Genomic DNA, 27921 nt, shown 5'->3' with positions numbered 1-27921 from the left:
GGTGCAACATCAAATCACCCAGGTGACTCAGCTCCCCTACAGGCCAGATTCGATGCCTGCAACTTCTGGCCTTTCCCCAAAACTAAAAGCACCTTTGAGAGGGAAGAGATTTCAGACTGTCGAGATACAGGAAAATACAAGAAGACATCCAAAGGTGATTCCAACAAAGGATTTTGCAGAGCGTTTTGAACAGTGGAAGAGACACTGAGAAAACTGTGGGAGGTCCCAAGGTGCCTCATCTGAAGGAGACTGAGGCATTATTGTCCTATGTACAATGTTTCTTGGATCTTGTATCTTCTTCAATAAATGTCTCTATTTTTCATTTTACATGGCTGGACACCTTCTGGACAGATTTCATATATGTACATGCATATGACAGAGAGAGAAACAATATACAGCAATATACAACTGGCCTACAAACATTATACATATGTAATTAGATTCAGTAAGTGTCTTAATTTTAAATAATGTGGGTATTCGATACAACTGAAAAATAAGTTAAACATAAAAATTTTGATTTGCAAAGTAAAATTTTTTAAAGACCACTATTCAATGCAAATAAATACAATAAACACAGCAAATGAACAATCAATCCTCAATTTTTACTTTATAAGCCCTGAGAACATGTGAGGGGAATATGCATCTCAAAAAGCTTCCTAAATGACATCTGACATTATAATACCTTTTTAATAAAACCCTGATGGCAATTATGAGAAGAAACGATATATGCACTACAGACAACATTCTTTCAAATACCTAGTCCACTGAATATACAGACACAATTTAAATATTTTTATATTAATAATAATATAATGCTAGTCTATACATATATTTTAAAATTAAATTAATCATAGTAATGATAACCATTAGCAGCTTTCCATATTCATACAACCATGCTAGTAAAGTATTTATGTGTATTATCTCATTTAATATTCACAACATAGTGAAACAGCTACTACTACTCTATACCATTTTATAGAAAAGAAAACTGTGGCTCAGAGAGGCTACATAATTCGCTCAGGGCTATTCTGTTTATGAGAGGTGGAACCACAGTTGAACTTCTGTCTGCCAAAACCCAGAACCCATGCTCTTCATCAACTGTGGTTAAGTCTCAAAACAATTCTGCAAATGAAAAAGTATCCCCATGTTACAGCTTAAAAACAGAAGTTCAGGACATCTGGTCAGACAGCAGCATAGGTGAACACAGCTCACCTCCTCACATGATCACATCAAAATTACAACTGAATTATAGAACAACCATCACTCAGAACCAGCAGAAATTGAACTGAATGGAAGTCTGACAACTACAGAATTAAAGAAACCATATCCATCCAGACTGGCAAGAGGGGCAAAGATGCAGAACAGGCTGGCCCCACATTCATGCGTGGTGGGTAAAAATTCAGAAGGGGTATCTCAGGAGTGAGGAGTCCCAGTCCCACACTAGACCCCCAAGCCCAGGGTACCAGTGAAAGGAAGATAAGTCCCCATAACTTCTGGCTGCAAAAACCAGTGGGGATTAAGTAGGTGGAAGAAACTTCTGGAGTCCCAAGAAGCTCCTCTTAAAGAACCCACACATGCACTTACTCAGACCCACTCCCTCTGAGCTCCAGCCCCGGCCTACCAGTTTGAAAGGCATCAGTGGCATACAGGGAGAAACTGAAATGCCTGGTATTGAGGCAAGAGCTGGGGGATAGCTTTATCCTAGACAGAAAGGTGGGCAGAGGCCACTTTCCCTTTTCTGAACCCTCTCTACATGCAGCCACAGGGCCAGCAGGCAGGTGCCATATCTGAGTCTCCAACAACCTGGCTAACACTATTTGTTCCACCCTGGAGATCCCTTGAGGCTCCATCCTGCCCAACTTCCACCCTTTAACAGTGACTTTTCCATATGAATGGCTGGTCTTAGCTCATGCTTCACAACTTCCTAAATCCTGTCAAACAAGCGACAGCTGGCTCCAGTGAGCCCCAGGCCCAGCACTAGCAGCAGCTTGCCTAGCTCCTCAACTTGGCTTCACCTGGGATAGCCAACCCAGCACAAGGAGCAACCATCTCAGATTGCTTTATAGCTCAGGCAGGGTGGCCCCAGGCAAAACACAGGCAGGGGCCTTGTTTGACCTTGCCCTGCACCATGAGGGAAACTCCAGGTCCTGCACACCCAGTAAACAGCTACAGACCATGTAAAAGCACCACAACCCTGCCCCTGCACAGCTGATCCTCCATGGAGGGTGGAGGTTGATGGTCAGTGGTCACAGCCAGTCCTTGCAACTGACTGGTCTCGGTAAATCCCTTCCATTGACCTACCAACAGCAACCAAGATTCAACTACAAAAGGAGGGAGTGCTCAGCCCACATGAAGGGCACAGCACAAGTACCCAGCTTGGGTGATACTGGAGGCTGTGCCACTGGACCTTATAGGAAACCTACTACATTAGGCTACTCTACCAAGACACAAAGTCATAGCAGCTCTACCTAATACATAGAAAACACAGGCAGGCTGCCAAAATGAAGAGACAAAGAAATGTGGCCCAAATAAAAGAACAAATCAAAACTCCAGAAGAACCACTAAGCAAAAAGGAGATACGCGATCTCTCAGATGCAGAGTTCAAAACATTAGTGATAAGGATGCTCAGGGAACTTAGTGAGGATCTCAGCAGCATAAAAAAGATCCAATCAGAAATGAAAGTTACACCAACTGAAATAAAGAACAATTTACAGGGAAACAACAGTAGAGTGGATAAGGCTGAGACTCAAATCAATGATTTGGAACATAAGGAAGAAAAAAAACAACCAATCAGAACAAAAAGAAACAAAAAGAATCCAAAAAAATGTAGATAGTGTAAGGAAAACCTGGCACAACTTCAAGCATTCCAACATTTGCATCACAGGGATGCCAGAAGGAGAAGAGAAAGAGCAAGAAGTTGGAGATCTATTTCAAAAACTAATGAGAAAAAACTTCCTTAATTTGGTGAAGGAAACAGACACGCAAGTCCAGCAAACACAGAGAGTCCCAAACAAATGGATGCAAAGAGGCCCACACCCAGACACATCCTAATTTGGCAAGACACATGCCAAAGATTAAAGAGAGAGATAATCTTTAAAGCAGCAAGAGAAAAGCAGGGCCTTACCTAAAAAGGAGTTCCCATAAGACTGTCTGCTGATTTCTCAAAAGAAACTTTGCAAGCTAAAAGGGATTGGCGAGAAATATTGAAAATCATGAAAAGCAGGGACCTACAGTGAAGATTGCTCTACTCAGCAAAGATATTATTTAGAATCGAAGCAGATAAAGAGCTTCCCAGATAAGAAAAAACTAAAGGAGTTAATCAACACCAAACCATTATTATATGAAATGTTAAAGGGACTTATTTAAGAAAAAGAAGATGATCAAAATTATGAACACTAAAATGGCAATAAATACATATCTATCAACAACTGAATCTAAAAAACAAAGTAAGCAAACAAGAAGAACAGAGACAGAATCATGGATATGGAGAGCATTTTGATGGTTGCCAGAGAAGGGTGTGGGGCAATAGGTGAAGTGAGGTGATTTAGAAGTACAAATAGGTAGTTACAGTATAGCCATGGGGATGTAAAGTACAGTACAGGAAATGGAGTAGCCAAAGAACTTATACACATGACCCATGGACATGAACGATGGTGTGGGGACTGCCCGAGGGAGTGGGGGGTGCTGGATGGAGGGGCGCAAAGGGAAAAAAATTGGGACAACTGTAATAGCATAATCAATAAAATATAATTTAAAAAGTAAAAATGAAAGTAAATAAATAATAAAAACAGAAATTCAAAGAAGCTAAATAATTCCCCAAGAGCATCAAGCCAATGTGAACAAGAGAGCTGAAAACTTAGTTTTAGGAGTGAAAATGAAAAGTCCTTAAAGCAGTAACAAGCCATTTGTAAGAGAGCAGATATCTGACGTGGCCTGGCCTAACAGTGTGCACTTCGACAAAGATCACACAGTTTTACATCGTTACGGAAGTGTTTCCGTTTGGCTGAGACCCAGGATCAATCGTAGCTGCTCTCATACACGGATTTAGTGAACCCTAACAATGGGCTAGGCACTTTCAAAAGTGAAGCAAGAAGATGTGTGAGGAAAATAACTACGGTAACAAAGAAGACTTGTGTTTGAGCCAAAAAAAAGAGTTAACGTCTTGGCTAGATCATAGACCTCATATTTTAAGAGAAAAATAATTATAAAATATTAAGGGAAAAATATAAAACATTAATACAAGAATTTTCCATGCTATTTTCCGCTTCTGACAAAATGAAATATGATCTTTAGGAAATATAATACCAAATTTTATCCTAGATATAAAACTACGACTGCAAAGGCCAGGTAGGAACGACCACTCGCACATCATGCACACATACTCAAGGCAGCCACATCTTCGTTCACTGGAACGGATGGAAACATTTTCTCAATTAACAGGATTTATTATGATGGAAACTTGCATGGTTATATATCTTGGCGGCTGCTGTTATAAAAGGCTATAAGAAGAGATTTATAGCAGAAACGTGTACAGAAACTGTCAGACAGAATCAGGAAGTCATTGCGTCTGCTGTGTCAGTGCCGCTGACTTTGTGCGACACTCACGCGTTGCCTTCTGTCTTGGGCTCTTACAATGGCACTAAGCAAGGGAGTTAGGAATGACTTAGTCATTCTCAAGCATAGTAAATTCCACTAATGAAAGAGAATTCTCCAGTAGTGCCATGCCGTCATTTTAAGGTGGCTATTACACAGGAAAGACTAAGAACTGCATGGGATAGAAAGGTGTGTTTACTTAACAGCAACAAGTAGCGGTTGGGGGGGAATTAGCATGAGCAACGCTATCTGGTTTAGGTACACGACTTTTTTGCAACTTATACTGTGCGCCTGAATTATTATGTGTATGTGTCTGAACAATATCAGTAGATAGATATGAAAAGGGTTTCCCCGCACAAAAGTCTATAGATCATTCCTGGAACTCTGCAGGGTTTTTTTCTTATGTGTTTGATTTCTTGCCACTAATGCTTTTCCAGACTCAGAAGTATTAATGAGATAGAGCCTTTGATTGAATAGGGGGGAGGAAGACTGGGGAAAGACCACCCTTGTTTCCAGTGGCAAGAATCCAAAAAAATTAGCTTAGGAAACTGTTAAAAGATTGGGCTCCCTTCAACTTCTACCGCAGGTCCCCACACGAGGGCCACCCGCTGGGGCCAGTGTAAGCGAACACAATTGGTAAAGCCTGGTACTCTGTCAAGCTCCTCCAAGGACAGCAACCCATAATCTAAGAAAATATAAAGCCCTGTCCAAGTTTTGACTAAGCAAATCGCCAAGATCCACAACTTTTCCTGGCTCCGAGGTCTGGGCAGTGATAAATATTTTCAGCTTAATAGTGTGCTGACTGATTACCACACTTTAATCTAAATGCCTTAAGAGGGTTCTACATTCGAGTTCTAGTCTAAAATTCTACAATGACAGGACTAAAACTTTTAACCAAAACCACATCCTTCATACTCTATTTTTTTTTAGGACTATCAATTTGTCACTACTCTACTTTGTGGCTTCTTCATTTAATATGTTCTTGCTATAAATACACCCCTTCAAAGCTAATATTATGGCAGATAGATGACTGGAAATTCTTTTCCAACCCACATAAAATCATACATGAGAGAAAGATATTATTAGCATTCACATAATTCCCCTGTATATACATGATGCTTCAATCAACTGATCGGTCTCTTATGACACCGGTTGGTCTATGGCGATGACATACTTTAGCATGTGTTAGTATTAATTTTGTATCTAGATAAAAAGATCCCAGATTATATAACATATTTAAATAAGAATAACAATCGTTTACATTATCTGTATACTGCTATGAATGCAATTACCAGTTTTATATTTGTAGAAAACAATGAAGGTTATTGATTCACCCCCCTAAGGCTGAGGAAATGGTAGGAATGTCAAGTGTGTGTTTGGCATTTCCAGAGGCTATTTACAGGGTGACAGAGGTGATGGAATGTGTGATATTGCTTGCAGGCTACAGCCTAGAACCACGGTACAATACCTTCACTGCGACGGAAGGGACCAGGTCTGCAGCCACTTCAGCGTCAGGGGCTGGCTGTAAACATGCAGGAGAAAGGAAGGAAACAATGAGTAAACACACAGGTGCAATGTCTACTTCTCACCACCAAAGTCTGGAGTAACTGTAAAGGATGACAGACCCAAAGGGTCACTGTGATGTTTTGGATGTCTTCATCTAGAAACTCATGAGCTAATATTCAAATATCCACCCTCCCGCCCCCCAAAAAGTCACATATTTTATTATGCTGCTCTACGGCCAAATTTACTTAAATGTTGAAACTAATTAATTCTATTAACTCACTCGTCCTATTATATAGAAGAAGGCCACCTTGCATTTCTCAGATAAACATTATGCCATTCTTTTAGGCCACTTTATTTTAAACTTGACAAACGAATGTTTTATTCTGACTAATAATATGAATATGTAACTAAGACAAATAACAAATAATATAAATATTGAGTGCCCTTGCCCCTAGATAATAGAACAAAGGTAGGAGTGAGTTTTTTTTTCACTAGCTCATATAAACTAATTCGCTCCTTGAGCATCAGCCGAGGCTACCTGATTCTACCTCTCAAAGAATTCAAAGTATAATATAATAGAGAAAACATTTCTGTATAATTTATAACATTTTTTAAAAGTGGTAGATTGAGAGAAAAATTCTCACTCAGTAACAGAAACAAAGGGGTAACATATTTTCTAGTAATACCCATATGAATTCCTGGAGAACAACGCAGGTCCTAAAATCTCTACCCAACCAATGAATAGACCCACTGTACTTTAACTTAACCTATTTGAAATGTTTTTACCAGGAAAAATTAAGCCACATCTAAGCAATGGAGACTGCTATGATATAATGGGCACTGGCATAATTAAGAGTTAGGAGATTCAAATTCTATTTCTGACTCTATACGAAATCATGTATGAACTCAGATCCAACTTCTCATTCAGGAAGATAGGACAGCACTGCTTAGCTCTTCTCTAAAAGACCCCATTCTAATATAAATTCTGGGGTTTTTTTTAACATGTGTGCTTTCATATTAATGATTCAAAATAAAATATTAAGCCAGGCTTTTTGCTCTAGTATTACTTAAAATCCAGGAAATGTTTTACTTTAGCTCTCCAAAGATCTAGAAGAGAAACAAGTATCTCCTGTTTTCTGCTCTTTTCAACCCATTGTCTAAACACCTAGGTACTTCAAGGAAAGTAGTCCTTCAGGAAATAAAAGTAGAGCCATAGAGAAATGGTCATACAGAGACACATGGCTATACCAGAGCCACATGAATTGCTGCTCTCATGTTTTCCAGTGGAATGAATGCTACACTCTCAAGACTCTCTTAAGAAGGAAAAAATAGTGAGAGGGAAAATGAAGCTGGAAAGAGACACCTAGTTGAAAGGAAATAGCACTCCAAGTTGCCAACAGGGAAATATACATTACAATATAGACTATTACATAAGGTTTTTCCCACAAAGATCAAAAGGTGCTGAAGAACAGAAAGGGAATTCCTCATTCTAAATAGCCTATGTTTAAGAGAACCTTAAGAAAAAAAGTACATAAGTGGCCCAAAGGAAAAAAGGAATCATTCCCAAGGCAAGAAAATGTGTGTACATTTGTCAGCTAACTGAGCAGAAATGTTCCACTCAGACTACACCCTTCAGGTAGAGTGAGAAATGGTGTGTGCTGAATGGTCAATGTTTAAAACAGTGCCTCTACTATGTGACCCAGCTGGCTGAATGTTTCTTTCATATACGGTCCTATTTTTTTTTAAGTATACCTAACTATTCTATGGCAATGTGAATGTGATTTTTATCACTACTGAGATTGGCTGTTCATATTAATCTTTGAAAAACGAGGACAACTACTTACTATATTATGCTCTGATATGTAGATATTGAAGTCACTTCCTTGGCAAAATTATATGATGTGAACTCCAAATACAGTAAAACCAGTGAATTTGACCACTTGTCTAAATTGATCAGCCTTTGGTATGAACACAGAGAAACGTCTAGATTTTGCCCAAAATCAGGAAGTGAGGCACAAACAATCTTAATCTAACAAGTGCTTACAGAAGACTAAACAAGGATGTGGGGTAATATAACCAACGCCAATCCCCCTTTCATCCTGCTTGTTCCTCAGCTTTATTCGTTCACTCGTAGAGCAAGTATGTATAGAGCACCCATATGTGACAGGCACTAAGATAATGGGCGAGAACAATACATGGAGCAAAATGTAGATGGTGGTGATAATGCTGAGAAAACTAAAATGACATTTGATGATGATGGTGCTGGTTAATTATCATACAATTAAACCATGGAGATTCTACTATTATTCTCACCTTACAGATGAGAAAATTGAGACTAAGAAAATTAAATACCTTGCCCTGGGTCACACAGACAAAAATGGGGGGAAAAATAATTCCTGGCCCAACTGTTTACTCTTGAACTATTCCCCCAGTCGCAATCACCATAATGTATTGAGGACTATAAATTACCAAACCCTGCGTTAGGCCTTTCATGAACATTATCTCATTGAACCTTCAACAAAAATCTTGTGGGGTCAGTATTATTCATCTGGATTACAATTATCTCAATATTCTGGTTAAACTTTTTCTTAAAAAGTAGATTCAGAATAAGGGCAAGAATCCCTTCTACTGTTCTCCCTCCGATTTTGGGGGGCAGAAATCTGCCTAAGGAACTCCTTACTACACTAAGAGGCTATAAATGGTTATTTTTAGAAAATGATGAAGATTAAAAGTTGCTATCCTCCCTAAAGTCTCTTATTGAAGGCCCACAGTTTAAACCAACATGTTGACCCCAATTCACCCAAGTCCTCTCAATCACAAACACTTTCAAACTCTGCGAATACACCTACAGATACAGAGTCCAAGTTCGGGGAAACTATGGCAGAAATTTTCAAGTCATCTTCCCTCTCAGTCATGGGCCAGACACCTGTAATTTGGAAAAGAAAAAAGAAAAATGACATTTAATCATAAAGTAAAACCTGCTGTATAGTTGTTTAAGGTTATGTATACCATATGTCAAAAAACAACCCCATAACCATACAAGTTGAAGAAACTAATGCATTACAGAATTAGAAGCTTGAGGTTAATTCTGTCCCCTCTACAATATTTCAAAGAAAAACTGCCTCTTCCCCCAAAGATATTAGCTAAGGTGTGACCCACTGATTGACCAGTGCTGGGAATTTTAATGCCTCCTTTTTAACTGCTGGTAAGATCCCAAATTAGTACAAGCCTTTTGAAGGTAAGTGGGTTTAAAGAATTACTTTTGCAGTCAAGTCATTCTACTGCTTGGGAGTAGAACTGTTAGGTCACAGGATCTGTACGTTTTACATTTTGATAGTTATAGCCAACTCACAGACACTCCTGGAAATTCTCTGCTGCTGGTCCTTATTATCTCTGTTATTTCTATTAACAGGGAAAGAGTTAACAAAATGATGTCTGTGCTGTGCAATGGTCTAAAGCCCAAAACTATAAAAAAGAGTACTGTCCACCTTTATATACTGATGAGAAAAAAAATCCAAGATATGTCTATTAACAAATAAGCAAGATGCAGCACAATGTGTCTAATGTGTAATTACAAAACCATGAAAACTTTCTTAAAGAACACACAAAAACTCATGATAAAGGTTACCTTTAAACAGTCTAGTGGAACAGGATCTGGGGTTTACCTTTTTAGTACTGTTTGAATTATTTTCACCGTATTCATGTTATTTTCACAATTAAAAAAATTGTTTATAGTGCATAATAAGATCTTATGAACAAGCGACAGTGATCCTAAACAAGCTAGAAACATAAATAATAGTTTGAAATAAGCAAGAAACGGAAATAATAATTACAGGAGTGTGTGCACACACACATACGAGGTCTGCCCAGGAAGTATCCAGCCATGTATTATGCAAAATAGAGACACTTATTGAAGAAGATACAGAAACATTGTACATAGGACAATGATACCTCAGTCCCCTTCAAAGTAGGCACCTTGGGACCTCACACAGTTCTCCCAGCAGTATGACCTTTTTGAGGAAATCTGGTTCATTGGTAATGGTTTGAATCAAGTCATTAGCAACTGTAGCACGATGCTCCTTCTGCTCTGGTAGCAGAAGCCATGGAGTGAATGTTACCATGACACGTTTCATGCCAAGATCCTGCATCAAAATCTCGGACGCCGTAGTTTTTGGAATCCCCAGGTCAGCTTCTATTTTTCGCATTGCCAGTCGCCAATCTTTGTTGACTGCAGCCTGTACACATTCAACATCCTCAGGTGTTCTGCTTGTTGCAGGCCTTCCAGAACGTGGATCACTTTCAACAGATTCTTGACCATCTTTGAAACGCCTGTGCCACACTTTTACTTGCACTGTACTCATTGCATCGTCCCTGAAAGCCTTCTGAATCATCCAAATAGTTTCTATGGAGGAATGTCTCACCTTAATGCAAAATTTGATGCAGATTCATTGCTCTACTCGCTCAGTCATTGAATGCGATGGCCATACAGTACACATGCTCAGTCAACGGCATCTACCGCCCCCACTGACTAATACAGTGAAGTTGTCATTATTCACGCATGTATATCCCAGTCCACCCTCCTTGGCTGCCAAGTTACATCGATGTCACACAAACTGTTCCCGTTATATTAACAATGGCTGGACTTTTTCTGGACACACTATTTCATGTGCGTGCGTGTGTGTGTGTGTGTGTGTGTGTGTAAGAGGCTCTTGCTGCCCACCTAACATCCACCTTCCCCCCTCCTTTGTTGTGGCAGAGCCCTAATTCTCTAGAGACATCCTCCTTCATCTCAGTCATTGGACTGGTCAAATCCAATCATGGTGACTTGATTCCCCTGACTGGTGGTTGGTTTAGGCATGTGCATGGGGCTTATCTGGCAGATGCGAGGTGAGAAAAGCTGCGTGCGGGCTGGGGTGCTGACACTTGCTTCTGGGAAAGCTGTTGCTCCCTAATAAAAGAGGGGACTCAAGAGAGCTCTCTTCTCCTCTGAAAATGGTGTTTGCGGGTGATGCCGGGGCCTGCTGAAATCGCCCTTGGCCCAGAGGAAACACCCCCCACAGGCAGAGGATGGCAGGCGAAAGTGGGGAAAGCACTGGCCGAGGCCACGCAGAGAATCGGTTGTCTGACAGAGAGAAGACCTGCCCGCCACTGCCATCAGCCATTCCCACTAACGCTGCAATATTTGGAACAGGAATTTCCAGAACTTCCTTAGTGAGAGTGCAGAGGGTGCTCATCACCCACCCAGGAACCATTCTTCAGTTCTTCTTTTACTAAAAGAAGCCCTGTCGCGTTCTAAGGAGCAAAGTGCTCAGCTTAAACCCTTAACTTCCCAGCCTCTTTTGCAGCCAGGAGTAGTCAGTGAGCTGTGAATAGAAGCTGCTCAGGGTGTGGCTTCCAGGAAAGAGCCTTAAGGGGGCTGACTCAGCTGCAGATGTGTGGGCAGAAGTTCCAGAAGCCACCCTGGACCAACAGATGGCTCTGGGAGGAAAGGAACCGCAGTTCTTGATGGCAGGGGAGCTGCCAGGCCGACCCTGGTCTGCCCGTCATGGGTCTCCTCTTCCATGGCAAAGAAGCGTAAGCCACTTCAGCTGGGTTTCTGTTACATGCAGCCCCACTTAACCCTAAACAACACTTCTTCCGAAAAGGCCACCAAGTACAAATGTTTCCAGTTCTCGGCGGTAGCGGCAGCTGAGTTATCCTGGGCATATTTCATCGGGATGCAGACTTCCGGTGGCACACCCGTGTCTCGCTGCTCTCTTCTCCTTCCTGAAGGCGCCACTGCGTGGGAGGCTCCGTATCATACCCATCCCTTCAGACTCACCCCAAGTAGAGAACATGACCAGCTCTCTAGGTCACCGGGGAACTCCATCTTTGAAAGTGGCTCCCGACAGATGTTGTTGACTACTGGTAACAGAAATGCTTGGCGGGATCCACACTAATGAGTTGAGTACGAAAAGCTTCAAAATCCATGAGCCGTTCTGAAATTATTACTGTAATTTCATACTTACAACATGCATTCCTCATTACACACATAAAATCAGGTTCAAAACACTTTTATTACAGTAGATAATATACACCATGTGTACAAGAAAATGTACTCTTTAAATTGGCCTTAAATTTTGCTGCAACCCTTACTTTGAAGAAATTTTTTTAAAAAGCTTTAAGTACTGAACATAACCTACAAGACTGTGAAATTTTTTTGTAAGCTTAAGTCACTATACTAAAATAAGTGGCCTTTAAATGAATAATGAGGTCATCAGAAAGTTCAGAGTTTTAACTTCTCATAATCTTCTATACTACAACAATTTGGTGCTTTCACATAATTACAGATATTTTAATAAAGAAATATACCACAGTTTTATAAGGGCACAGAATACTGAATTTTTTTCCATATCTAGAAATAAAGTATTTTAAAAGTCTGTCCTTTTTTAAAAAAGGTTCTCTTTGTTTCTTTTTCAGGAATAAAACCAAATGATGGTGGAGAAAGGGCAGAGAACTTCAAATATCAACTAAAACCTGAGGTTACGTAAATAATGACCTTTGCACCCAAGCCTGTGGACATATCCCTCACTTAATTAGCAGTTATTTCAAATCACACAGAAGGATCATGGTGATGACAAGTAAAACAACATAACCCTTCTTGTCCAAGGGCATCACTACGGTCACCAAAAAACTTTTAGCTGTGAGGGATTTTTTGGAGAAATGTTTTACACAATTAAGTGTTAATCAAAATATCATTAACACATTGTTTATGGAAAAAGCAAAATCTCAAGACAAAATCTGACGTGAAAAGTCATGTTAAATTTATTTATGAACTCTAGAAATTTCATGTTTCATGTATATGCCACTCTTCCCCAATTACATTTTCAAATGACAAAGTGAGACTTATAATTCCGATAATCAAACTACTAGTATCAAAAATGGGAAAAAAAGTTATATATTGCAACATGACACAGCCAATTTTAACCATTCTTTATTTGACAGAGGGTTGCTGACAACTAATACTCTTTTAGCTAATTAGAGGTATTACTTAAAAGACCTGTTTCACTGGTTTGCTTTCAAAACTTTCTAAGAGAAAGTGTGAAGCCAAACAATAATTATTTTATTTCAATATTCATATTTTTATATATATTATCTAATATCTTCTGAATCTGTCTTGGTCATATAGACTCAAAAATACATAAATCTCATAAGATGATTGGACCAGGATTAAGATTGGCCCTGCTGTTTTCGTTGGCTTTTGATGCTCTGCTTCTTTTATTATTCCTACTTGCTTTAATATTTCTTTTATGTGAAAATAGTCCATATTTTTTCTCATTAAAAAAATACTTTTACCTGACCCTGAGAAGGAAACTTAAAGTAATGCTTTTCACATGTCCAACTCAAACTTCAGGATTGGTGTTTTGTTTCTCTTTTTAATTTACAATAAAATTATACCCCTGTGAATCCCACAGTAAGATAATATTGAGTTATCCAAAACTCAGGAACTGAAAAGACCATCAGCCTCTGAGTCATTAGAAATCAGCATACCACAAGCTACCCTCCATTTGGACGGCTAATTAACTACAAACATAAATTATATTATAAGCTGCAAATGGCCACATTTTTAGTAACAAAGTGGTAACTCATGTACTGCTTTGGTTTCTCTCAAAAGCAGCAGCTAACATTTTTTTTCAGGGATATTAGAAGTTAATAAATGACCACTCTAAATTTTAATGCTCTTCTCAAGGCCTGAAGCCACTACCCAAAGTAGTTCTTGTTCTTTTTTTAGGTATAAAGAAAAAAAAACTAGATAGCACTTTCCCTGCAAAAGGGACACTAGCAAAAGCAATATCTTAAATAGAACATATTTTTCAGAAGCTAAAAAATACAGGTTAAGCACAAAGACCTTGTATGTTAAAGAGCTACACAGTGTTTTCAACTATGACTTTAATTAAGCATGCGGGAGAAAATTAATTAATATATACAAAACATTATCCATATACAAAATAATACAAATTCTACTATGAATAATAAAAAAATAATGAAAAGCTTCAAATGAGATACCTTGCGATTTGTTAACATCTCTGATGATTTTCTGAAGCTCTTTCAACTCTACATCAAGCACATCATAGTTTAGTTCTCTAGATTCAACTTTCGGAGCTTGGAACAAAGAAGGGTCTGTCCCCAGGTATGAACACTGTAAGTGACCATCATCACTTAGAGTGACTATCACTCCCTTCAAATCACTACAATAAAGAAGACAAAATAAGGCATAATTAAATTCTTCAGCAGATTTAGACTTGAACATTTTTATTCAATTAAGCTTCAATATACCAGAAGAAAATGACCGTTTCTAAAGTTCTACATCAAACACTCAATTCAAATGTTTCAAACATGATTTATAGTCACAGAAATATTCCCAATGTTCTGATTCATCACAGGAGAAAAAAACCACTTTAACAATTATAATAGCTGCCATTTGGGGGGACCTAACTACATGGCCAATCATGCTTTAAGATATTCTCAAGTACTGCATCTTTTTCTTTTATTTAATTTTTATTGTATTTTTTTCCATTACCATTTAGTTCCCATATGTCCCCTCCCCCCAGCAATCCCCACACTGTTGTCCCCATGTCCATTGTCCATAGGTCCTTTTCCCTTTTTGCTAAATTCCTCCATCCCTTACCTCCCCGCCCCCACTAGCTGACACCTGCTCTCCATCTATGAGTCTGTCCCCATTTTCCTGGTTAGTTCAGCTTGTTCATTAGATTCCGCATATGAGTGAAATCATATGGTACTTTGTCTTTCTCTCACTGGCTTAGTTCACTTAGCCTACTGTTCTTCATGTCCATCCACACTGTTGCAAAGGGTAAAATTTTCTTCTTTTTCACAGCCAAGTAGTATTTCATTGTTCAAGGGCCATATCTTTTAATCCTCACTCCAGCCCCCACTTAGCAGATTCCGACTAAGCGTGTGGGCAATGCTTGCGGAGCTACATACGCTGGGCTGTGGCCGCAGGGCGGGGGAGGCCCAGGAGCAAAGGCAGGGCTCTGCCGGGGAAGGGCCCAAGGGGCGGGAGCGCACCCTGGAGGGCCTGAACAGCAATGTCCAGCCTGCCCTTCTGCTTTTCTTCCTCTCTGCCCTTGGCGCTCGTGTCTGCCCTCTTCCCCCACGTCCTCGGGCCCGACTTCCTTCACGCAGGCTCCTTGCCTTCCCTCTGCGGTGGAAGCATCCCATTTTCTCATCCGGTAGCTCTTTCTCCATCATCGGTTTGTCTTGATCTCTCCCCCGATCCTTTCACTCTCCCTTCTCTTGGACTCCTTTAAATCTGGTCTACTCTAGAAACTCGCCATAATATATAAATTAAAATTTTAGCCTACTGTTTTTAAAAATAGAAGTTGTAAGTTTTGCTGAACTTGCTATAAAAAGTAGTGGAAATGAACACTGTTTGCTTACTCTAGAGTTTGCCCAGAAAACAAAAATTTTCAACATTTTCATAAGTTATTTTGAGCTGATACATAATGAATTTTCCTGATTTTTGTTAACATTTTCTAGTAACCATTGACATTTTTACAAAAAAAAGGGGGGGGGGGTAGTTACCAACTGGTACGAAGGTTAAATGTTAATCTAAATCATAAAAATAATTAAGAGAAAAATAATTTTAAAAAATTCTTGCTATTCATCTGAAGAAAATGATAAGATATTTAAGGGTCTAGGCTTTATTCAGAATAAATAAGAATTCTTAAAACTCCTCAAAACTGAGCCATGGAGAGCGGTAAACTCATGAACCGGCTCGGATGGAGAGCAGACACCACACCGTTCAACCCTCCCCGTAAGGCAGGCCCAGCGCCCCCTTCCCGCCCGCCCTCAATGTGACATCCCATCCATACCTTCTCCAGGCCTGAGGAGCCCTCTGTGCCATCTAACCCTGAGGTGGAACCTCAGGGAAATAAAAACTAGATTTACACCAGTGACTCAACCACTAAAGAACTAGACCAGGAGCTGGATCAGAGACTTGGGCTCTAACTCTGACTCTGCCACCAGATAGCTGAGTCCTCTTAGAGAAGCCTTCCAAAATGCTCTTAATCTCTAAAATGAGACGGTAAGACTAGATGACCCTCAAAGGTCTTTAATTTTTATGCATTGGTCCTGTCAGTCTCTCTCAGAAAATAAATACTTCCAAAATGAAATTATTTTCTTGAAATAAAGTGTGAAGAGCAACACCACAGTACCTTTGGGCTTGGCCCTTTCTTTGCGGGCAACTGAAGCCCCCTAGTGGTCATGGAAATCCTAACCTCCAGCCCCGACGAGCCCATTTCCAGAGGACAAAGCCTCTGCCCCTCGGAGTCGTCACTGTAGACTGTTCCCCATTCCACACAGTCCCAGAAGGACTGGGGACCCAAGGACAACAATCATCAGGAAACTCTAGGGCACTGCTGGCTTCTCAGGGGTGTAGGGATCATCAGTTTTTGAATCCAGAAGGGTTTTTCCATTTCACCTTCACCCTTGGAGGGCTCCATAACATAGGAAACGTAATATGGCCTAATCCAAGTAACCCTCACTATGCAAATTTATTTGGTCTTTGAGTTGGTTAGCTCATTATTGAATCAGTTTTGTCCCACTCTTTTAGATAGCAAATAGCAACAAGGGATTTATCTAAAAATGTATCTGAACCTACGAAGTTTCTCAGTTCAGAAAGGAAGAGTTTGAATAGAAATACATCCATGTGTTTCTTCAAACTCAAAACAATTCTTTACTGGTGCTTGAGGTGTCCAAACGGAAACGGGGAGGGGCCCGCGCCTCCCTTCACTGAAAAGACTCACCAGATGTCAACAGCGTAGGAACCACTGCATGCAATTTAAGTCAAATAACAGAAATTTAGACGACAGATGAACTCAACACTTTGTTTTATCCCACAGTAACACTAAGACAAGCTCTAAAAACTCCAGAGTAAATGAGTGGCACTTGTGTCTGCAACCCCTATGAGGGAAGGCACTTTGATTGAGGCCTATGGCACTACTTAATAAGTAACATCATCTCTTGGTGTCTTGCGCAAAGGACAAACTTTAAAATATATCATTTCTAAAGTTACGCCCAACTTAAGTATAAAGACGAAAAGTAAAACATATTTAAGATTTTTAAAAGTCTTTCTATTTAAAGAACATTTTATGTAACAATATTGTCCACATGAGTTAATGCGGCAGGTTCTGTGACTGACAGAATTTTAGGCTGAAAGAAGCCATCAAGTAGATCAAGTGTTGTGTACCATATTACTTAAATCATTAAAGGAGAGTTAACAGCGCCAAAATTAGGGTCTCTGGATTATTACCGATCCTTGAAGCACACCAGCTAACCCAAGTCACCGTTGTTTCATGAAGAATCGAGGTCAAAAATGTTATATGCACAGGACATGTAATAATTCTGTGATTTTTAGCAATGAGACATGACATTCAACAATAGTGTTTGCTCAGGAATCTGAAAGTAATTGTTTCATCACTCAGTAAACAGATCCCTGCCTTAATAATACATTCAAACAAAATTCCAGATGGATTTTAAAAGTTAAATGTAAAAATATGAAACTGCAAAAATATTTATCTGCCCTTGGGATGGAAAGAACTTTTGCTGCAAGAGAGCTATAGAGGAAACTACAAAGGAAAAGATCTCTGAATCAAGCCACAATAATAATTTAAAATTGTTATATGCTTTAAAAAACAATGTGGTAAAAGGAACAAAAGGCAAACTGGGAAAACACTGGCAACCAACACAAAATACATAATTTAAGTTAAACCATATGAAGTTGAGAGTATTCAACTGTTTTTGACCTGTAAAACCAACTTTAAGTGTTTCAGCTAATATGCAAAGAACTCTTACAAAACAATGAAAATAAGATTATATCCAAAAACAAAAAGGTCAAAAGAAATTGACGATTCACATCTAAAAATAATAGTCAATAAATGTATTTTAAAAATTCTAAAATCAATATATTTTAAAAAGCTATATTTGATTATGTAATACTTCAAACTAGCAAAAATTGTATTTAAAAATCAGCCCTGCTATTACAGAAGGTACATGGAGAGAGAAACTCTCACACACTTTCAATAGGGATGTAAATTCGTTAAAAATCCTTTCAGAGAACATTTTAGAAATACCTATCAAAAGCCTTGAAAATGCTCATTGTCTTTTATATAGTAATGTACTTTCATAATCATTAAGAAAAGTTAAAAACCACCAAACAATAAGAAAAGGGAATTTTCAACAATGATATAGCTATAATAGAATGTTTAGAAGCCAATAAATATCATGTCTTAAAAATATCTGCTATCAGGAAAAATAGGAAAAAAATGTTAAGTGGAAAAGAAAAATATACTACTGTATATACATTTTATCCCAGTTTTATAAAACATGTATTTAAAAAAGCACAGACCAGGAAAAATGAATACCTGAATGCTGATAGAATGGTGACTATCTCTGGTTAGTGAGATTATGAGCTATTTTTATAATGTCTTATAGTTAACAAAGTAAGATTAAAAAGAAAACTGTCTCTTTTCTTTTTGTAAGAAAAAAAAAGTTCCATGTTCCATCCCCAGACTCCAAAAGTGAATCATCAACTTAGAGTTTAAACAATCTATGGCATTGAAATGTTTCTCTAGCTCTTGTTTTCTGACAAGGCCAATCTATAAAATGTACAACCTGAAAGTATTTGAAATACAGTTCAAAAGAGATTTTAAAAAATGAACAATTTATTTGCTAATACAATAAAACAAATGAACAATTGTTTTAAAAATAAATGAAAAGAAATGCACTCAATCAAATGCTCTCTTGCTCAACCACTTTTTAGGCAAAAATAGAAATATTTTAAGTTACCAAATTGTAAGTTTGTTTTTTATTATTATATATCCATATCCAAAAGATCTGGAAAGCTTAAACACTATGTATGGCATCCGATTTTTACTCTGTCCCATTAAAAGGCACATGATTTCAAGGCTGTTCCCTTAAGCCCTCTCTCAGCCCCAACAGGCTGGACTTGGTCACCTGAATATATTCTAATTCATTCCATCATCATTTAACAACAGAACAGAAGCTACCCAACAGAAGCTACAAAGGCAAATAAAACATAGTCTTGCCCCCTAAGAAACTGGTCTAGTTGTCAAGGAAAACTTATTTGTTTAAAAAAAAAAATAGCAACCGCAATATAACATGCAGATGCTGTCAGCACGGCAGGCAGAGAGCACAGGAAGTGCCCAGGAGAACAGAGCAAAGCTTCACAGGGCAGAGGATGCAGAAGCTGGATCCTGGCCTCGAAGCAGATCCTCAGATGAAAAACAAATAGATGGAAGGAAGAGGGCTTTGGCCTCAGTGAACTCATTCAGTCTCACAAGTTTAAACACCTTTTTTGGGCCGGCTCCCGGGTTTACGCCTCCACACAGACCTCGCTCCCCAAGGCCAGTCTGTACATGCGGCAGCCTGCGCCATCTCTCTCCACGAGGAAGGCCGGCCGCCACCGGAGGCTGAGCGTGGCTACGGCAGAGCTCCTGATCCTGGCTTCTCCTGTCCAACTCAGAGCTGTCCCTCCTGCAGCCTTTTTGTATTTCCAAGACAAGAAGATACATCAAACATTCAGTAAAATAAATAAGCTGGAGCAAAGGAAGTCAGAGGAAGAGCGGGTCAAGGTGGAGCCAAGAAATTGGGTTAAATCATGCTGACTGTTGTAGACTATGAAGAAGCGTGCATGTTATCCTGGGACTGCAATGTGGAAGGACCACTCCGAGTGGGGGGAGCAGAGGGAACTCGGAGAGGCCGCGTGCGGCCCAGGCGGGGGAGATGAGCACAATGGAGAGAAGATGGAAACCTGCTTAGAAGGTGGAACCACATCGTCTAGTTTAATCCCCTGATCACCTTATAAGAAAAAGTATTGGTTATTTCCACTGCACAAGCAGAAGAATGAAATCCAGATAAAACAAAACCATCGAAGGTGGTTACCGGGAGATCATATGCAAAGCTACGAGACTGCAGGCTTCTGGCTTCAGACCCGAAACTTTCCACTTCCCCAGATCTGCCCTCAGAAGGCAGAAAATGACTCCATTTGTACTCCATACACAATGACTTTTGTAGAGTAGACTATGTATTCAACAAATACAAAATGCTTTTACAGGATGATTTTACATTTAACTAAACTCTATGTTAAATGAACTACAGAAGGCCTTTTCCACTATTTTTCTAAGCACAATTTCTAATACAATGCATAAGTATTCAAGAATGAAATATGGAAAATAAGAAAGAAAAGGAAAAGAAGAGACCAATTCCATGTAAAATGTCATGTGAATATTTGCCTTTAATCTACAAAGATAAATACAAAGTGATTATGGTTATTTCCTATTTCCTCCTGTTGAGATGAAATTAGCTGACACACCTGTTTGGAATTCAATAGCAAAAGCCTATCTGACAGCCATTTGGAAGTGGCTACTGTCAGCAGGTTCCAACTTTGTACGTTTAGAAAAAAACTAAGATCTCTTTTGATGAGAGTTATCAATTGTTAAAATTATCTGCATTAGAAAGTAGATTAATGATTATTAATGACAATCTACAGAATCTAACAGGGATGTGGCTTTCTGGTTAGTTCCTGTGAAGACAAGTATATGTCTTAAACAAAAGAGAAATAATTTTCGTGTTGGAAAAATCTCAATTATAATTGTTCTTATGGTTAAACCAGCTTTGGGTTCTTTAGCGCCTTCACTGAATGAGCACTGAAACAGAAAACAAAAAGAGGGTGCACAATTTTGTTCTAGGCTCTTTGTTATTTACTATTTACCTCTCATTTCTCCACTGTATTTCATTCACTCATCATTCATTCATTCATTCACTCACTCATCAAATATTTTCAAACACCCTCTGAAGTTCTATAGAGCATACACAGATAAATATAATTGAAAATTTTATCTCAAAAACATTGCGATCCCATAAAAGAATAAGAAATACACCCTGACAAGTATAACAAGGGGTAGAAGACATAAGTACTTAAGACAAGGATAAAGTACTTCAATATTCAGAAGTAGGAATGTCATTGCTAGCCAGGGAGGTTGGGGAAATTTTAATGGAGGAAGTAAAAGCTTCAGCTGGACACTGAAATACAGTCTGTTCTTCAGTGACTGTTTCTGATATCTGAATTAATGCTTATGTGTTTGGTACACAAAGAAATGATGTTATGAGAACTTTGAGATGGGTTCATGCTCAATTTTTCCCAGTGTCTGAATGAGGTGTTCCCGGTGAGGTGCTTTGAACCTCAAAGTAGCTGCAGAAAAATACAGAGTATGTGTACGTGCACCGTTCTTCCTCTGCTCTTCGTGGTCCCACTTGCATATGTGCTCAGGGTTGAAGTACTTCTTACTTGGTTCTCGTGCTCACCATCTATTCTTGTGTCTCCTCCACCCTTCCTTCAAGCTGCCTTCACCTTCGTATTTAAAAGTCCTATTATCCTGACCATTACTGGGATCTGCCTTTATTCTTTTTTGGGAGGTGGTTTTTCTTTTGTTTTGCCTTTTTTTTTCTTGGTGCTCCAATTACAAAGTTACATAAATTTTAAGTGATCTACCCCATGACAATTTGCTTCTTAAAAATCTTCTTACTATTAATTTGTAACTTATTATAACATAAATATCTGTGACATTAGAGTCTTTTGGAATGGGGTGGAGGTGTGAAGAGCACTCTGTATGAAGGACCTGAGAGAATAAAGCCTGAAGGGAGAAAAGTTGAGACTATGTGCGAGAAAGAGCAAGCAGCCAGGGCACAGCACGCGGAGGACAGAAGAAGAGGAAAGAGCCACCAGGAGTAGAGCCGTGATGGGGAGCCAGTGAAGGCTTTGAAGCTGGTGAGTAATGTGAGCAAAATATGCTTAGCTTAAAAACACTTGCCCTAAAATATTCAATGTTGTTCAAAAATGTTGATTCTCACACCAAAATGATAGATAGGTGTAACACAATCCAAATGAAAATCTCAGAAGGCTTTTTTTTCCCCATGGACAATGACAAGCCGATTTCACATTTCTATAAAAATGCAACACATACACATACAAACAACAACAAAAAAAATCTAGAATGGCAAACGATCTTGAAAAAAGAAGACTAGAGATCTCGGGCTTTCATCAACTGACTTCAAGACACACTCTAACTCTATCGTGATGAAGACGGCGCAGTATTGGCATGAAGATAAGCAGATCAGTGGAACAGCAGAGATACTGCAGGAACAAACCTGTCCTCACACAGTCAACTTTCAACACAGATGTCAAGGCAATTCAATGGGGGAAAGTCTTTTTAATAAACGGTGTTTGAACAAACTGGATCTCCATATGGAAAAATAATATTAACAGTATACCCAAAAATTAACTTGAGATCACTAAACATCACAGCTAAACCTATAAAGCTTTTTGAAAAAAAAAATAAGACTATCTTCATGACATGAGACAGATAAAGATTTCATAGGATGAGGAAAGTAAAAAAACAAAACAACAAAAAAAGATAAATTAGAATTCTTCATACTTCAAAACTTTTCATCAAAAGAAACTATTAAGAACATATTGAATAGGCAAGCCAAAAACTGGGTGGAAATATTTACAAATTTCTGATGAAGGATTTGTGTCTCTGCATATAAAAAACTGCCATAAGAAATGACCAAAAAAAAAATTCAACTGAGCAAAAGACTTGACTGGACATTTCACATAGTAAAGTATAAAAATGGCTGGTAAGCCAAGAAAAAAAAAAAAAATGCTCAACATCATTAGTCACCAGAGAAATGTAAATTAAAATCACAGTTAGCCACCACCACACACCAATAAGAATGTCTAAATTAAACAGACTGACAGCACTAACTGTTGGGAAGAATGTGGTGCAACCAGAGCACTCACGTGTCCCTGGTGGGAATCTACAATGGGTCACCTACTTTGCAAACACGTTGGGCGGTTTCTCATAAGATTAAACATATATCAACCAATTTACTCAGCAATTTTAACCCTACTTATTTATCTAAGATAAATGATAACACAGGCCTGGAAAAAGCCTTACACAGGAGAAAAGATAAACAAATTATGGTATATTCATTGAATGGAACACTACTAAGCAATAAAAAATAATCACTGTTATATGCAACAAAAAAGAGTGTTTAAAAATATATTTAGCAAAATAAGACAGACATTAAAAAGTGCATCCTGTATCATTCCATTTATATGAAGTGCAGAATAGGCAACGTAAATCTATTACGAAAAAAGTGCAAACAGTGGTTACCTGAAAGCAGGGAGAAGACAGTTATTCCCTGGAAAGGGAGCCACAAAAACTCTGGTGATGGAAATGTTCTGTAACTTGAGAAGCTATGGAATACACAGGGGCATTCATTTGTTGAGACTGTACCATTAAGGTTTGCACCTCCAATGTACGTAAAATTTATCTTAAAAAAATAAATTTAAAATAGGGTCGGTGGGGGTATAAAAAAAGGAAAGATGCCAGAATGTTGATCATTGTTGAAGCTGAGCCCTGGGTACAAGGCAGTTCATTATACTATCCACTTATATTGTATCTATTTGAATTTGTCTATAATGTAAAAATTTGGGGGGTTAAAAAACAGCAAATAAAATGCATACATACATACATACATACACACACACACACAAATATAAGTTGGGAGCAAACATAGGTTTACAGTTCTGAGTACACAAAACACAGAGTTAATTCTTGTATTTCATCTATTAATCATTGTATTATTTTCCATATGAACGACTAACTGTAAACTTCCTTTTGCCCCACCCCCTATATATAAATGACACCACCCACACACCACCTGCAGAGATGACATATAAATCTACCCTGACACGACCTGGGAACCATCTCACATTTTAGCTCTATATTTATGCCATAAATGTTCTCTCCCCTATTCCTGCCCCCACTACACCTTCTCTTCCATCCTGCCCATTTCTCTTTATCAGTGTGGCAGACTATATAAACGGCCAAAATTTTCTTTCACCATATATCTACAGCTCTTTCAACGTGACTTTATAATTCCTCCCATGAAGGTGTGAAGTCTATTCTGAACTGGACTTATGCCTTGCTTTGGCTAAGAAATGACAAGATCAGCTAGAATTAGGGTGGGCTGTAAATACAATTATGTGTGCCCTTATGAGACCAAAAAAAAAAAAAAATGATAGACACAGAGCAACGGGGAGGAAAAGGCCATGTAGAGGCAGAGGAAGGGAGAGATTGGAGTGATGAGACTACAAACCAAGAACACCAAGGGTTGCCAGAAGTTACCAAACTCTAGGAGAGAAGTATGCAGTCGACTCTCCCTCAGAACCTCCACTGGGAACCAGACCTGTTGGCACCTTGATTTTGGCCTTCCCTCCTACAGAACTGTGAGAGAATACATTATTATTGTTTTGAAATATCCAGCTTGGTGTGAGTTGTTACAGCAGACCCAGGAAACCAATACACAGCACAGAGCAGAAGAGTCATCCAGCTAAGCTCAGCCCCAAACAGACAAGCCCCACAATCATGACCTAATAAACATTTGTTATTTTAAGCGACTAAGTTTTGAGATGGGTTGTTACACAGCAAACCTAATTAATACAATCAACCTTCCAAATGCCCACTCCTCAAATAATAACTAAAAAACATTTACACAAAAGAAATAATTTTAAAAATTGTCTCTTCCACAATCTTATACCTTCAAATAAAACTACACCCACTAAATAATACTTCTATAACAGTACCTATAAAATGTTACAGCATTTTAAAATATTTTTGCATGTTTGTCATATTTGACCAGGCTGTAAACTCCCACAGGGCAGGGATTGCATGACATCAAATTTGTATCCCTGAATGCCAGAGACGATGACTTCATCTACATGAAGTTTTCCAAAAGAATTCATTCTAAATTCATCTTTATCTATAATACCTATTTATAAGCCAATAAGAATCACCACAACACTCCATGTACCAATCAATAATTGCAGACTAACAAGTCAATGAGGAAGACCTCTTGAAATTGCCCGTGAGATCAATATAAAATGTATCCAACTTTATTTACAGTTACCTAATATCCCTTCCTTAATTCTTTTAATCATCAAATAATAAGGCAATGACAAAAGGAGTGGGAAGACTGAGTATGCAGGTGCTAGCTCTCACCTGGCACTGTGCCTTGAATGTATAAATGCCAAGAAAGCTGTATGTAAATATATTCTCTCCCAAGGAAAAGAAGAAAGTTTGCTAAAGTAGAAGTTCAAGGCAATGAATCTTTCCATAAATAAAACGAGATGTTGGAACCTTTCCCTGATGCATGAAAGAAGACATGGTTGGGTGCCATAATTTTCTAATGCATCGAGCCCTTACCGGAATTAAGTCAGGCACTCAGCCAACCACCTGTGTATTTTTAGCATGTACGTGTTGAGGAGTTACTTTGGCAATTTTTTAAAATAATTATGCTTTCTTGGTCCTTTCCTGCATGACCATCTCTCAGGCCAAGGTCCCTATCAATGAGTTTTCATAGACATAGCTTGTAGTAAGTACAAAAATTTGGGCACCAGGAAGAATCAAGCATAGAATCTAAGTTTCCTGTTTCGCAGTGGGTATTTTTTTTTTTTTTGGCCCACCCTTCCATACTGACTTCCAAGGAATCAAAAATGTAAAACAATTTTTAAGTTGCAATCTGAGGTTTGTGTAAATGGTTTTTAGTTATTATTGCTATCCACGATTAGCCTCAGTAATCAAGAGCTGGATTATTTAATGAGAGAGACATGGTAATTAGAATGCCCAAGAAATGGACAAGGAAAATGGGGGAGCCAAGGCCAGATTCCAAAGGTATCAAAATAGTAGGAAAAAAGATGTCATCACAGCAAATTGCAGAAATTACAGGGGTTGTAGTGGGGAGACTGAACAAAATATCTTTTATAGTAAAGAAATTTCTAAGCATCAAGAACTCAGAAGTCAGTCTGTTCTTTGAAAATTCTTCCTATTAGACTTAATAGGGCAACACAACACTATTAAATCTGACTTATTATGCTCACAGACTAAACAAGTAAATTGTTAACAGGAAAAAGAAAGATGTAACTTCTAGAAGTGACTCGTTTGTACTGGGGAAGCAAAATATGTTTTTAAGGACCTGACTCAACTCTAACTTCTCTCATTATTGGAAAAACTATTTATTTATTACCTACTGTATTAAGGCACCATTCTAGATGTCAAAGGTAAATAGGCAGGTTACACTGGTCATTTTCCTCAGAGAACTTCAAGTGCCGTGGGCAAACAGATATGTAAATCAAACAAGAATGTATGAGGCATGCTCTGAGGGAGGATGGACAAGGGAGACAAAAGAGACAGAACGTCGAGATCAGACAGAGAATGGCTGCCTACGGAAGACGGCAGGAGCAGGAACTGGATGAGCGAACAGGGCATTCCCGCAAAGCATTCTCCATGAAGGGGACACACACCCCTTAGAGTCCTGGACACTCAGGAATAATGTTTTAGGAAGGCCAGAACCGCTCGTTCCACAAGCCTCTATTGAGTATCGAAGATGTGCCAGGCACTGTTCTCTGGGTGGGACTGCCACGCAAGAAATCACACAAAAACCTCTGTCCTCCGGAGCTCCCATTCTAGTGAGAAGAAAAACACAATGAACAAGAGAAATACATATACGGTATGCTCAAGGGTGACAGGGGCTATGGAGACAAGGTTAGCAGGTAAAGTAAGATTCAAATTGGGCCGAGAAAGAAAGGCCCAATTTGTGTGGGTGGTAAGGCTGGGGAGGTGATCTACACACTTGGAACAGCATGATCGTAAGTATTAAGAAACAAGTGTTCCTATCAGCCAGAAAGTCTACTTCTCCCCAAGGGGATTCAGATGAAAAAGTGGCTGGTGATAAAAGTTAAAGGCACACAGAGACTCTGAATGTCTTGCAAAGAACTGTGGACCTTACCCCACAGGCAATGGGAAGCCATTGAAAGATCCCAACGAAGAGGAAACAATACAATTTCTCAGTCCTCCGCAACTTCTATGTTGTATTTACAGAAGTGATCATGCTGCTCCCATGCACTCATTCAATAGGTGCTCACCGTGCAACCATGATACAAGGTTAAAAATAATATTCTTACTGTATTTCATGTCATGAATGGTTTCGGAGTTACGGCTCCTGTCCAGTCACTCAGGAAAATAGGTGCCTATATCCCATTCTAGATAACACTAGGCATGGTACTGAGTAATATAATGGATGGACAAGGCTCGGGAGGAACACGGGAAAGGACACTGTAATATGTTAATCTTTTGAAACCAAGAAAGCCTTTGTGAAGAACTTGGAAAACAAGCAGAATTTAAACAAAACGAGGTGGATGAAGAAAAGTATTTCAGGTAGAGAAATGGCATGAGCAGGGGTTACAGGTACAGAGTCACATGTCACTGCAGATGCAGTAGGGCTGCCGCGGGGCAAGAACCCCACCTGCGTAAGAGTTAGCTCAGCTGTAGCAGGGCAAACAGTGACAGGCAGAGACTTGGCTTGGGGTGGTGAACACACAATACAAGGTACAGAAGATGTGCTGTAGAAATGTGCATCTGAAACCCATATACTTTTGTTAACCAGCATCACCCCAAAAATACCATAAAAAGGAAAAAAAGAGTTAACTCAGAGAAAAATGCAAATGTTTCTGCACCACATAACTTCCCTTTCAAAATTAAAACAGCTTTTAATATGACCCACAGGGAAAAGTATATTTCTTACTATTTGGATTAACATTGTATTGAATAGGAGAATGTCATCGGGAAAAAATAGCCACTATTTTTAAGCCACTAAAATGGTAACAGAGAGATATTTTTG

The 27921-nt window shown here is 38.9% G+C and overlaps 1 protein-coding gene across 1 annotated transcript in view; it reads right to left on the bottom strand.

The window, feature by feature from the left end:
• BBS9 (Bardet-Biedl syndrome 9) overlaps positions 1-27921 on the bottom strand; it is a 179961-nt gene that overhangs the window by 31745 nt on the left and 120295 nt on the right. The window contains exons 10-12 of the mRNA XM_054571306.1: positions 14146-14327; positions 8949-9025; positions 6062-6115 (exon numbers count right to left, since the gene is read on the bottom strand). Coding sequence (XP_054427281.1) covers positions 6062-6115; positions 8949-9025; positions 14146-14327 — 313 coding nt within the window. The remainder of the gene's footprint in view (positions 1-6061; positions 6116-8948; positions 9026-14145; positions 14328-27921) is intronic.

Source organism: Pteronotus mesoamericanus, unplaced genomic scaffold, assembly GCF_021234165.1.
Source record: "Pteronotus mesoamericanus isolate MK-2021 breed Mesoamerican mustached bat unplaced genomic scaffold, CSHL_Meso_final contig_220, whole genome shotgun sequence".
Lineage (NCBI taxonomy): Eukaryota > Metazoa > Chordata > Mammalia > Chiroptera > Mormoopidae > Pteronotus > Pteronotus mesoamericanus.
This window is presented reverse-complemented; position numbering and strand designations above follow the sequence as displayed.